Raw genomic sequence first — 11,098 nt, forward strand, 5'->3', positions numbered from 1 at the left:
TTCATTATGGTTACTGTCCTCGCAATATCGGAACATCCTTTGTTTTTTGTTTAGCTGCTGTCGCTGTTGCAATCATTTTGATTGTCGCAAGTTTGGCCAGAGAAACAATGCAATTTTAATGTACTGTTTATATCATTATGTATAATATATATATATAAATAAATAAATAAATATATATATATATATATATGTTTTTTCTTTGCTCAAATGTTTAACTATTTATCATTTATGTCTGCTCAGTTTTCCCTTTTCTTTGTTTATTTTACCTCCCCCCCCCCAAAAAAAAATAAATAAATAAAAAAAATACATAAATAAATAGCTTCATGGCTTCGGCGATCACTCGCATTTATCCAAACGTTGATTTCCATCCTTTGGGCTTATGTCAGGTTAATGTGTGTGGCAACCATACACACACTATATATAGCTTCTGACCACACGAGCAAGGATAATCAAGGGTTATGAGACCAACACCGAGCTTTCTATAGCTCAGTCGGTAGAGCACCGGACTACTACTCCGGTCTTGGGTTCGAATCCCGATGGAAAATCATTTTATTTGCTGAAAGTTTCCACTTTTGATATATATATATATATATATATATATATATATATATATATATATATATGTTATGTTTATTATAAACATAAAAAAACTGTATCCATCACCATCATACGAAACCTGTTTTGTTAAGGAAAAATACATACACTGTATATCTACTATATACAGTTAAATGTAATGTGGTACTGGTGTTGGTAGATTGAGCCCTATGTCATACCTTCACAGTATTGCGATGCTGGGTCCACAAGCGTTCCATTTGAACAGACTGTACACTGTTTCCCCCATGAAAGTCGCCAGGAACAGCGCATGAAAGATGAACTAAAGCACCATCGTCAATAAGTTGATTCACGTAGCTGTATCCGTCAGTGGACCAAATCGTAACGTCGATGTCATCATCGAGATTTGATGTCAGACATTGCGCTTTTCGCGAGGGAAAGTGACATAAAAATTACTATCAAAGATCACCAATTATCATATGTCTATAGAAGTTATATTCATTATAGTGTGTCTACCATCATTCAGCCAGTTACATTTTTCATGTCCAGTTTTACATGTAAAATACATGTGCTCTGTTTTCCATCTTGTCTCATATTGTAGATCAATTCTTATTTGTCAAAACTTAAGCGAGCTAAACTCATTCAAATTTCCTATTTTCGAATACAGCTGCTGAATTTTCAATATTTTCAATCTTTACTCAGACATGGGCTCTTGAAATTGAACACAAGTACTGCACATTTTTGTCTTAATCATGAGTTGTTGAGAAGTGTGTATGTTAAAGGGTGTGTACAGTTCTGGTCGAGGTGAGGATTTAGCTTTTAACGTTTTGCGAGAAATTGGTTTTGAAATGGCCGAGATATCCAAAAACAAGGTGAAACAAAGAGATCCTAATAAAAGGCGTGGCCTGTAGTCTTTTATTATTATCACTTTTTTGGATATCTCGGCCATTTGAAAACCAATTTTCATCAAACAAACATTGAATCCTTCTTAATGCTCTTTCATATTTCATAAGAGGTTTCTCATTATCTCACTTAGGAATTTTCAAAAGATGAATCCCCACCTCAACCAGTACTGTACAGTCCCTCTAATCTTTTCAATTTATTCGGCACAAAATAAATCAAAAGTACATTATGTACACAGTAAAAACAAAAGCAATGTGTATAAACATACATGCACATATTATGGAAATTAATGCCGGGACCCCTTTGAAGCATCTGGTGCTTGTTGTTGGAGCCCAAAACAAAATTATACAAAATACACTTGCTAAATAGCATATTGTGCAAAAATGAGAATGAAAAAAAAATACACACACACACACACAAAAAAAACTTATCAGCCGTACACTATGCACACACACACACCACATTCTTATCACACACACACAGTGCACACCCAACACACTCATTCAGTAGCAATGTCAGGATCAAAGAAGTGAAGAGTAGAAGAAATTTGGTAGCAAGCAGTCTACTCAGACATGGATAACTTTTCATTGGCAGTTAGCCGTAGCTTTGATACGTTGATATAATCAAAATAAATGCTTTAGTGAGATTGATGTAAGTTTCACAATCCCATTACATACACACACACACACACACACACACACTTACACATATGCATTTAATAAGTGCTTTTATTTTTTCTTTAGTGAATCAGAAATATGCAACTTTTAAAGATTGATTTGACTTTTGGTCTCAAGTACAAAATCTTATAGCAACTCCTTTTAACTTGGTGGTACAAGGTTACACTTATACATGGAACACGTGAACTCCAAGGCCTAATAGGTATATAGATTCGTTATTCAAATCCCGTTTACTTTTTATTTATTGAAATATTGCAGAGGAAGGACAACAATAAAGGACATAATATGTTAGGAGCTAATTTGATAACCTGTATACACGTCTCTGATGGCATTTAAGGGTAAAGTGTAGAGATGACATTCTGTCTGAGTACCGTAGTGTAGAATAGGCCTGTTCCACTGGGATAATAAGAAAAGAAGTTACAGTTCGGCAAAATCCAGCATCTCAGGATCATTACCGAATCGTTATTCTTGAATGTGGTGCATTACAAGTGTAGACCACAGCACTGGTATTGGGATGTCAATGGTCACGGCATTGCGGCAAATTATACATACAGAAACTTACCTAGACATGTAAAGGTCGACACATCAGGATTCCACGTGCCATGTGTCGCGCAGTAAGAGTAATCAGGTCCGGATGGCGTGGTGCCGTTCATACAGGTAAAGTCAATCCTCAACCAGTCTGTGTAGTTCTCTTGGTCTGGGACTACAATGACTCCAAATGAGTTGTCAAAAACCGGACGTTGGCAAACTGTACAGAAAGGGACTCAATAGCTGCGGTAAATTTGGCAAAAGATTGTAATCTTTAAAAGATCTAAAACTTCAATCTTTTGCCATATGTTTTGTATGTCGGTATTCTGTATTAGAAATAATTATGTTGTGTGCGTGGGTGTGTGAATTTGTGTGCGATAACATGTAGCTTGCTTCATCTAGGACTTTATAGAATGTGTTACTATTGCCCTAAACATCAAGGTATCAAAGTAACATAAACAGTAACTATGCAACAATGTACAATGAGAATAAACGAATGAATCAAATCATACTCAAAGATAAATCTGAAGGCTTCGATAAAGAAGAAATAAACATAATAGACAGTAGAACAAAAATAAGAAAAACGCAACTATTAATCTGATAATGTTTCCTGTCATGAGACAAAAAAAAAAAAGATATAAGCTTCGAAAAGTTGACCGATTACCTGAAACGATGACACCAATCCGAGAAAGTAAGATAATAGTCACGTACAGTAGATTTACAAATGAACAGCATTTCTTTATCCTAGTCTCCATGGTGCTTCCTTCAATTGGCAGAGTGATCGGAGACGACCGTGCGGCGACGATTTAAAGACTATTCTCAAGTACTGATCTAGTCAATTGCCTACTATAATTATATCAAGGATCAAACAGCTTCAACAGCAATGAGTAACATTTGGGGTTAAAGATTTTACAACTTTGTACCAACATGACCTAGTACAGACCTACGCGTGAAGACTTCTTTTTAGAAGCTTTCAGAATTACCCCACAGGGTTGCAAACTATTTCTCTAAAATATTCTTGTTCCTCTTCCGCTTTTGAGCTACAGTGAAAGAAAAAAAGGATAAGCCTGAATTATACAGACAATCATAATAATATGAATGAGCCAGTGACTAAAATCGCACTGAAATACATGTTCTCTCTGCACCCCCAGATAAAAAAAAAAGATTTGTTGAAATTTATGATATTCTTCTTTCGAGTTGTTTTGCATTTATTTCAACTGACTGACAAAATATTGTGCTACACCGACGTAAATAAGCACTGATTTGATCAGTGCCAATTTGTCAATCAGTTGCAATACTCAAGCAGGATTCCAACTTACGACCCCCTGATCTCCTCGCAGACGTCTTATGTATTACACCAATCAGTTAATATGGTATATCATCCTACAATAGAATGAAAAGGGTGTGTGAATGTGTCCTAAGTGCGAAAAAAAAAGTGGCTGTATGTTTATTCTCAAATGTCGGATTTATCAACAATTGTGATATCTTAGTGGGTTTTTTTTAAACTTGATGGGCTTTTGTTCTGTTTTGGTATTTTTCTGGTCCTAGGGTCTTAACTGGGTACGTCATATGAGAAAGGCATTTTTTCTGACCTTGACCTTTCTTCGTTTTGTGTTTCTTTGCTGCGTGAAATTACACCTTTTTTAATGATTATATATGTATACACACACACACACACAAATATATATATATATATATATATATATATATATATATAGATAGATAGATATATAACATATAAAGTTTGATCTCAGCAAGCTTGTCTCCCATTCCACTCTTTCACTCTCTCTCTTTGCTTGATTTCGCAAAACTTTCAGGAAACCATGAATCTTCAGCGTCGGTCTTGATTAAGAGTCGTTCAATTTTGATTTCATGTCATCTCATTTCATTTATTCCCACATTTCACGTTAAACTTGACATATATAGTAAGCAATTGAATAGTATTTAATCACATACAATTTCAAACAAGAGAAACAAATCGGTGAGAATTCATTTGAGTAAGCATAATTCGAGATGTAGAGACTGCGTAGTCCTGAAGGAAAAAAAAAAGAGGGAAAGAGGATATTAAGATGCATGTCCTGTTTCCTGGCGATAAGGAATGTTTATTGGGATGATTAACTTTAAACATCTTACAGATTATTTTGTCGCTCAGGAGAAAAACAGAACTGAAATATCATGTCATTCTAAACAAGATTAGACTTTAAGAGCGGCATCAGGGTATCATACCCTGATGCCGCTCTTAAAGTCTAATCTTGTTAAGAATGACATGATATTTCAGTTCTGTTTTTTTTTTCAAGACATATCGCTTTGAGTTTCAATATAGTTACCACTATGTTATTACTCTCGCTGTATCATTTCCAAGGCTTACATGCGCTGCTTCTTTTAAAATCATGTAACATTAATCAAAACAATAAAATTAATATGTCCTCGAGCAGGAACTTTGGCGATTATTCACCAAAGTTTCTGAAACTTTATCAATAATTATCGGACTACTCAAGGCTTGTCGGCTCGAATGCCACCTGCCGATATCCCAGGGATCCCGGACGATTACGGAATCCCCTGTTGACCACCACTACCAGGAGGGCAATGAGGGCGATGACGATACCGACTGATCCGATCGTTGCGACAGTCGCAGTGCTTGGATATCGTCCGACAGCTTCTGCGGATTAAAAGCAGACAATTCCACTCGCGACATTTTCCACACACCTATTTAGGCAGCATGAAATTACTTTTTCTTTTTGGAGGTAGAAGTTCAGTAGTCTTGGTGTTGTTGAATAATGACAACATGCATTTATCATATTTGCTTAGTTTCGGATATGAAAGGTTAATTAATAGACAGATAGAACGACACAAGAATGAAAAAAAAAGGAAGAGGAGAGTATCAAATTGAATCAAGAGTATCAAATTGAAAATAAATGGTCACGAATATTTCAGTAAAATATTAAAATTCAAGCGACTGAGGGAGGCATTACAGCGACATTGTGTGCTACGTGACGCAATACACGTTCACAGCTTATGTCGTGTCTCCGTTTGTAATCGTTGATTTTTCATTTCTGGACCTTCGTTCGCTCATTGCATTTGTTGTTAGTGCTGATTTTATATGAATTTATTTATGGCATTTCCTCTCTTCTCTGCTTATATATTATACATTGTAATACTTATCTTGTTCATGGAAATGCTTGTCGTCGCCATCACATTGTTGGCATTGTTAAGTTTGCCCAATAAAGATTCTTTATTTCACCGTCCTATTGTTTATACGTTATTATCATAACATAAATCTTCAATACACCAGCATACCTGCAGCATTATTGCCGGCATGATTCGGACTGTGATCCTCGTAAAACGGCCCCAGAGAAATGGTATGAGGGGTCGACTGGGAACCTGTCCCGCCAAGTCCACGCCTTCTCCTCGACAGACAGCCCTGCAGACACCTCGAGCCCGAGTCCTCGGCGTCGCACACCAAGACGGAGCAGTGAACGAACACCTATCCGTAAGAACGAGACAAAGGGAAAGAAGAATGAGGAGAAGAAGGAAGAGGAGGAAGAGGAGTAGTGGGAGAAAACACACAAGACACAGACCAACACACAGACACACATACATGATTGACAAGCAGGCATATTAAAGCGAGTTAAAGTTAGACACAAATCTTAGTTTTCTTTCGGTTTGATTTATATTTGGTTTCTTTCTGTTTGTATAGTACGTCGTTCGTTCTTAAAGGACAAGTTCACCTTCATAAACATAAGGATTGAGAGAATGTAGCAATATTAGTAGAACACATCATTGAAAGTTTGAGGAAAATCAGACAATCCGTTCAAAAGTTACGAATTTTTGAAGTTTTTGTGCAGTACCCGCTGGATGAGAAGACTACTGCAGTGTATGAATAACTTAGATGTCACATGCGTACAACAATATAAGGAAAATATAAAGAGAATTTCACAAAATTCCATCTTTTGAAAAAAGTACACATTCCCCTGACTCGTTACCGATAAATGTTATGGGTAATATTATTCCCCCTGCCTTTAGAAAGAGGCAAGTCAATTGCTCTTTTATTATGCGAAAAAAGTGAAAATATGTTGAATTTTCTTTTATATTATCTTTATACTGTTGTACGCATATGACTCACAAGCTGTAGTAGTCTCCTCATCCAGCGGTTCCAACACAAAAATTTAAAAAATTCATAACTTTTGCATCGATTGTCCAATTTTCCTCAAACTTTCACTGATGTGTTCTACTAATATTGTTGCATTTTCTCAATCCTTATGTTTATGAAGGTGAACTTGTCCTTTAATGTTTGTACTTTCGAAGTGCACAATAGCCCATCGAATCAATATCAGTTTCGCTTAACCAATCAATAGCCCTCTTAGCTGTCATCCAACAGAGATAGAGAGAGGGAAAATGTTATTCTTTGCTATCCCATGATTTAACGAACACCATTAAAAACAATAATACCCAGTAGCTGTCACTATGTCATGATAACAACAGACCTGCCCTGATACACGTTTGTCAAAAGATCCTCGATACTTTGAAACGCGACGTCAATAAATATTGGTCTATACATAGAACTTTCCGTTTACTGCACATAGAGGGCAGTGTCAGAGATTGACTCATTGCTTACTATCCATTACCTTGGATTTTGTTTTCTATGTCTGTTCTCTCGATGAATGTCAATGTATTCAGTGGCTGTTTCGTTAAACATATCTACGGTTACCATCTGTGATCTTGCATGGTGCTTACCTGCGAGTAATCACCCAAGAAGGCGAAAGCATCAACTTGAAATCCTTTCAAAGTGAGGGTGCCAAGATTGTTGAAGAAACGAACTGTCTGATCCTTTGCACATCTAAGAAGAAGAAACATAAGAACGAATATCCAAATTTATATTTACTGCGCATAAAAAGTCATGAACAAATATGACAAATTTTTGCTTCATTCACCAAAGTGAAAATAATCAAGACGACCTGTTTTTGTGACCGACTGCTCATGTCTTTTTAAACATTTTTTTTATTTGATGTTTCGGAATATTGTCACAGTGTTGAAGTTTCTGTTAACATATTAATATGATGATTGGTATATTGGTTAACAAGCACAAAGGAAACAGACAAAAGATACGAACTTGGTGAACTCGAAGTTCTTCTCAACTGTTAATGGCCTGTTACGACTCCGACAATTGATATCATATTGTATTTCAAAATCTATCTGGCAATATACACGACTTTGATTTGACTCGTTTGGTTTTCTTGATATTTCATTATAAACGACATATAAATCCTCATAAAAGGTCGCATGTGAGAAACATTAAGAAGAAAAAAAAACACAAAAGTAGAAACGGAGATGAAATGAAACAATAATTCTGCTGCACGTAACAGATGTAGTTATTCCGTGTCAAGAGTGAGTGGTCTATAACCAGTTATGCAGAACACAAGGACGCCAAACTGATCGGAGTAGGGCATGATAAAATGATGTAACATGTTCTCTTAGTCTCAAACATGGAAATGAAACTTTGTTGCTTATTAATTGGCTTCAGTGAATGATTAAACGCTGGTTACATTTTAGACTTACCTTTCTTCTTCTGTCATTCATAATGACCGAACACATAGACAAATTGGTAGGCATCGATTCATACTATCGTAGATGACTCTCTTGAGAAAGTGCAGACGGTGTTTGGAATATGAAAATGACATGATAACTCCCTTATCTTTTTAATCATTTAACCAAAAGTAGGAAAATCGGAATTTGGTATCTAACAATGGAACTGACATTCGGTATTTTTGATATCCAATGGATTAAATCAAATACAAGAATGCTCAATTGTTTGTCTCAACACATCATGGACTTGAAAACATTGATAACGACAGGTAGGTGTTTGCGCCTGAGTTTAACAGCATTTCTCATGATTAATGTATGGAAGCTAACGAAATGTATTCAAACATATAACCGCGAGACAAACTACAGTTCTAATTTCCCTTCGACTGATTAAGGAGTGATGACAAAGTGCCTTGTTCGAGATCAAAACCACTACTACCAACGACCCGAAGAGAAGACTGGAATCAATATTAGTGAGAAACCCCATAAGTCTTATCCGAAAGGCTAAAAAACGCTTGGGTAATTGTCTCTGTGGGCTTTCGCTATTGGTGTATGTATCAAAATTATTTAGGTTTTTCTTTCTCTCTCTCTCTCTCTCTCTTCCTCTTCTCCCTATTTTCTGTTCCCTTTTTTCACACTTTTGCTTTCTTTTTTTTTCTTTTCTATTCCCGACTTTTCCAGTTTCCCGCACTCTTTGTAGTTGTAAGCTTTTCACCCCCCCCCCTTTATTTCCCCCTTTCCCTAAGAGGTACCCACATGTTAGCATAGTCTTTTGAGTGGGTACCTCCACTTTTTTTTTCGCGGAGTGTATAAATAGAGTGTATGTTTCTTTTTGTAGTGAACAAGTAGGCATGAACATGTTGTTATCCCTGTCTGGCTATGTATCTTATCAACGACTCGCATGTCAAATTTATCATATTGTTTCTTGTACATTCTGTTGAAAAAAAAAAGTGAAAATAAAGTTTGAATTTGAATTTGAATGAAAAGACAAAAAAGTGCCTTACCCACTGATCTTGATAGGAGGTATCTGTATATCTCACAGGTCAACCTGTTTGAAGCCATCTCACCGCCATCTTACCACGTATGTTGCCCAAACATCTGCGTACCGAGCTCACGACATCACGTGATCTTAGGGACAATTTCTGTTGGAAAATGCGTGCAAATCCCCATCATGCCCATAAAGTGTGCCTGGTGAGATGGCGGCGCGGCGACATCACTTGTTTGTACAACATGAATGGGTATCCGAACACGTACACCTTCAATAGAGGTCAGTGTCAGTGTGATCTTACCCTTCTTCAAAGAGAACGTATTTCAGGGTGTCTAGCGGGTCTGTGGAGGGCGTGGCCCAGCAGGAATCGATGAAGAGCGTCAGGCCAGAGACAGATGTGAGCTCCACGCCGAAGAAGATTTCGGTACCCAGAGGTATCAGAGCCGAGTCGTTGGCCACGATGTCGAACTTTTCATCCTCATAGCGCTGCAGAGTCAACGTGAACTCTCCGAAGCCAACCTATCAATAGAATTAAGAAAGCATGCACACAAAGATTCCAAGGACACTGATAACATCTGATAGACTATGAAGACATTTTTTTTTCTTATTTCGCCTAAGTCTGTGTTTCGTAACAAGAGGTAACAAGGCTTAAGATACATTCTGATTTACGAAACAATTTGGGGTTATATCTTCAGTGTAATGATAGATCGAATAAATGGATACGTTATACAAACATATATTCAATATTTTCTTATCAAAATTAATATAATTGCTTTCCTAGTTAGAAAATACAGCAATTGGTAGCAAATTCGTGAGACCGATTATAGCAACATACTATGGCCTTTCACACAGGAAAAAGCGGCAACGACAATGCTTCACACGAACACAGAAGTTACACAAAATCTGAAGTATCTATACAGAAATCTATACCTCTTCAAACGTGACCTCTCCGAGCTGCGGCGTGAACATCTCACTCAGAAGTTGTTTGCGTTCCAGAATGCACTTGACTGGAATACGTAGAAAGTGTTCCCGGGTGATCACCTGTTTAGCGTCATCGGCCTCTGGGCGTGGCCGGTAGTAAGTCACAACGTTGGAATAAACCATGTCTTCGTCAAGTTGCTACAAAGTTCACAGAGGGAGAGAAAGTACGCAGGTGTCAATGATGACGATTATCCTCATCATTACCAGTGTAAAACGAAATTAATCCTAATGATAGTGATGTGAATGTAACTGAAGAAAGGAACTATCACATGGTCTCCGCACCTGTACCCGTTATGGTGATAGGGCTTTTTCAGTTGTTTCTCCATCTCTTAGAAACAAACTCCCTCTTTATATCCGAAATAATGACAGTTTTGATAAGTTTAAATCATTGCTGAAAACTTGTCCATTTTCTCAATCCTAATATTTGTTAGCATATGCTTTATTTTAATTCAATATTTGTTTTGTATTAGTGCGCTTAGAAACGTCAGTATTAAGCGCTATATACGTGTTATCTATCATTATTATTATCATAATTAGGCTCATAAAAAAGAATGGTAAGCGACAAAAGAGTTCACAGTTCTAGTTTAAATCATTACCTGCGAATTCCTCATATATATATAGGAAAAAATCATAGTTATACCATAGTTCAAGTTCAATTTCATACTTTATTTCTTCAAATGATTACATAAGTCATTTAAAATGACGGTGTAAAATTTAATTAGAATGAATACTAGCCTCTTGCTTGGTACTACAAAGATCGTAGCGGGTTGTGATTGCCACATGCTCGGAATCGTGATTGTATCCCACGCACGAGTCGTCAATGAAGTGGACGTCCGTGCCGTCTTCGTCGGGGGCGAGAAGATGTCGCGACAAAATCAGCGTCATTGTT

At 36.9% G+C, this 11,098-nt stretch overlaps 1 protein-coding gene and 1 non-coding gene across 2 annotated transcripts; one reads left to right on the forward strand and one right to left on the reverse strand.

The window, feature by feature from the left end:
* Positions 1–475: 475 nt before the first annotated feature.
* Trnas-acu (transfer RNA serine (anticodon ACU)) lies at positions 476–545 on the forward strand. Its single transcript has one exon. It is a non-coding gene; the product is annotated as a tRNA-Ser (tRNA).
* Positions 546–5,149: 4,604 nt separating this feature from the next.
* Positions 5,150–10,332, reverse strand: LOC139742851 (oncoprotein-induced transcript 3 protein-like). The gene is made up of 5 exons (XM_071653367.1): positions 10,159–10,332; positions 9,530–9,747; positions 7,395–7,497; positions 5,958–6,144; positions 5,150–5,319 (listed from the first exon to the last, which is right to left on the reverse strand). The coding sequence occupies exons 1-5, from the start codon at positions 10,330–10,332 to the stop codon at positions 5,150–5,152; spliced, it is 852 nt and encodes a 283-aa protein (XP_071509468.1).
* Positions 10,333–11,098: the final 766 nt, after the last annotated feature.

This window comes from Diadema antillarum, unplaced genomic scaffold (assembly GCF_040938485.1).
Source record: "Diadema antillarum isolate AM-2024a unplaced genomic scaffold, OU_Dant_1.0 seq00001027_RagTag, whole genome shotgun sequence".
NCBI lineage: Eukaryota > Metazoa > Echinodermata > Echinoidea > Diadematoida > Diadematidae > Diadema > Diadema antillarum.

Excerpts from the sequence above, each read along its gene's own strand:
- LOC139742851 (XM_071653367.1), bottom strand. The coding sequence starts at position 10,332 with ATGGTTTATTCCAACGTTGTGACTTACTACCGGCCACGCCCAGAGGCC. Across the intron at positions 9,748-10,158 it reads GAGAGGTCACGTTTGAAGAG|GTTGGCTTCGGAGAGTTCAC; the intron begins GTATAGATTTCT and ends TTCTATTGATAG. Across the intron at positions 5,320-5,957 it reads TGCCGGCAATAATGCTGCAG|AAGCTGTCGGACGATATCCA; the intron begins GTATGCTGGTGT and ends TTTAATCCGCAG.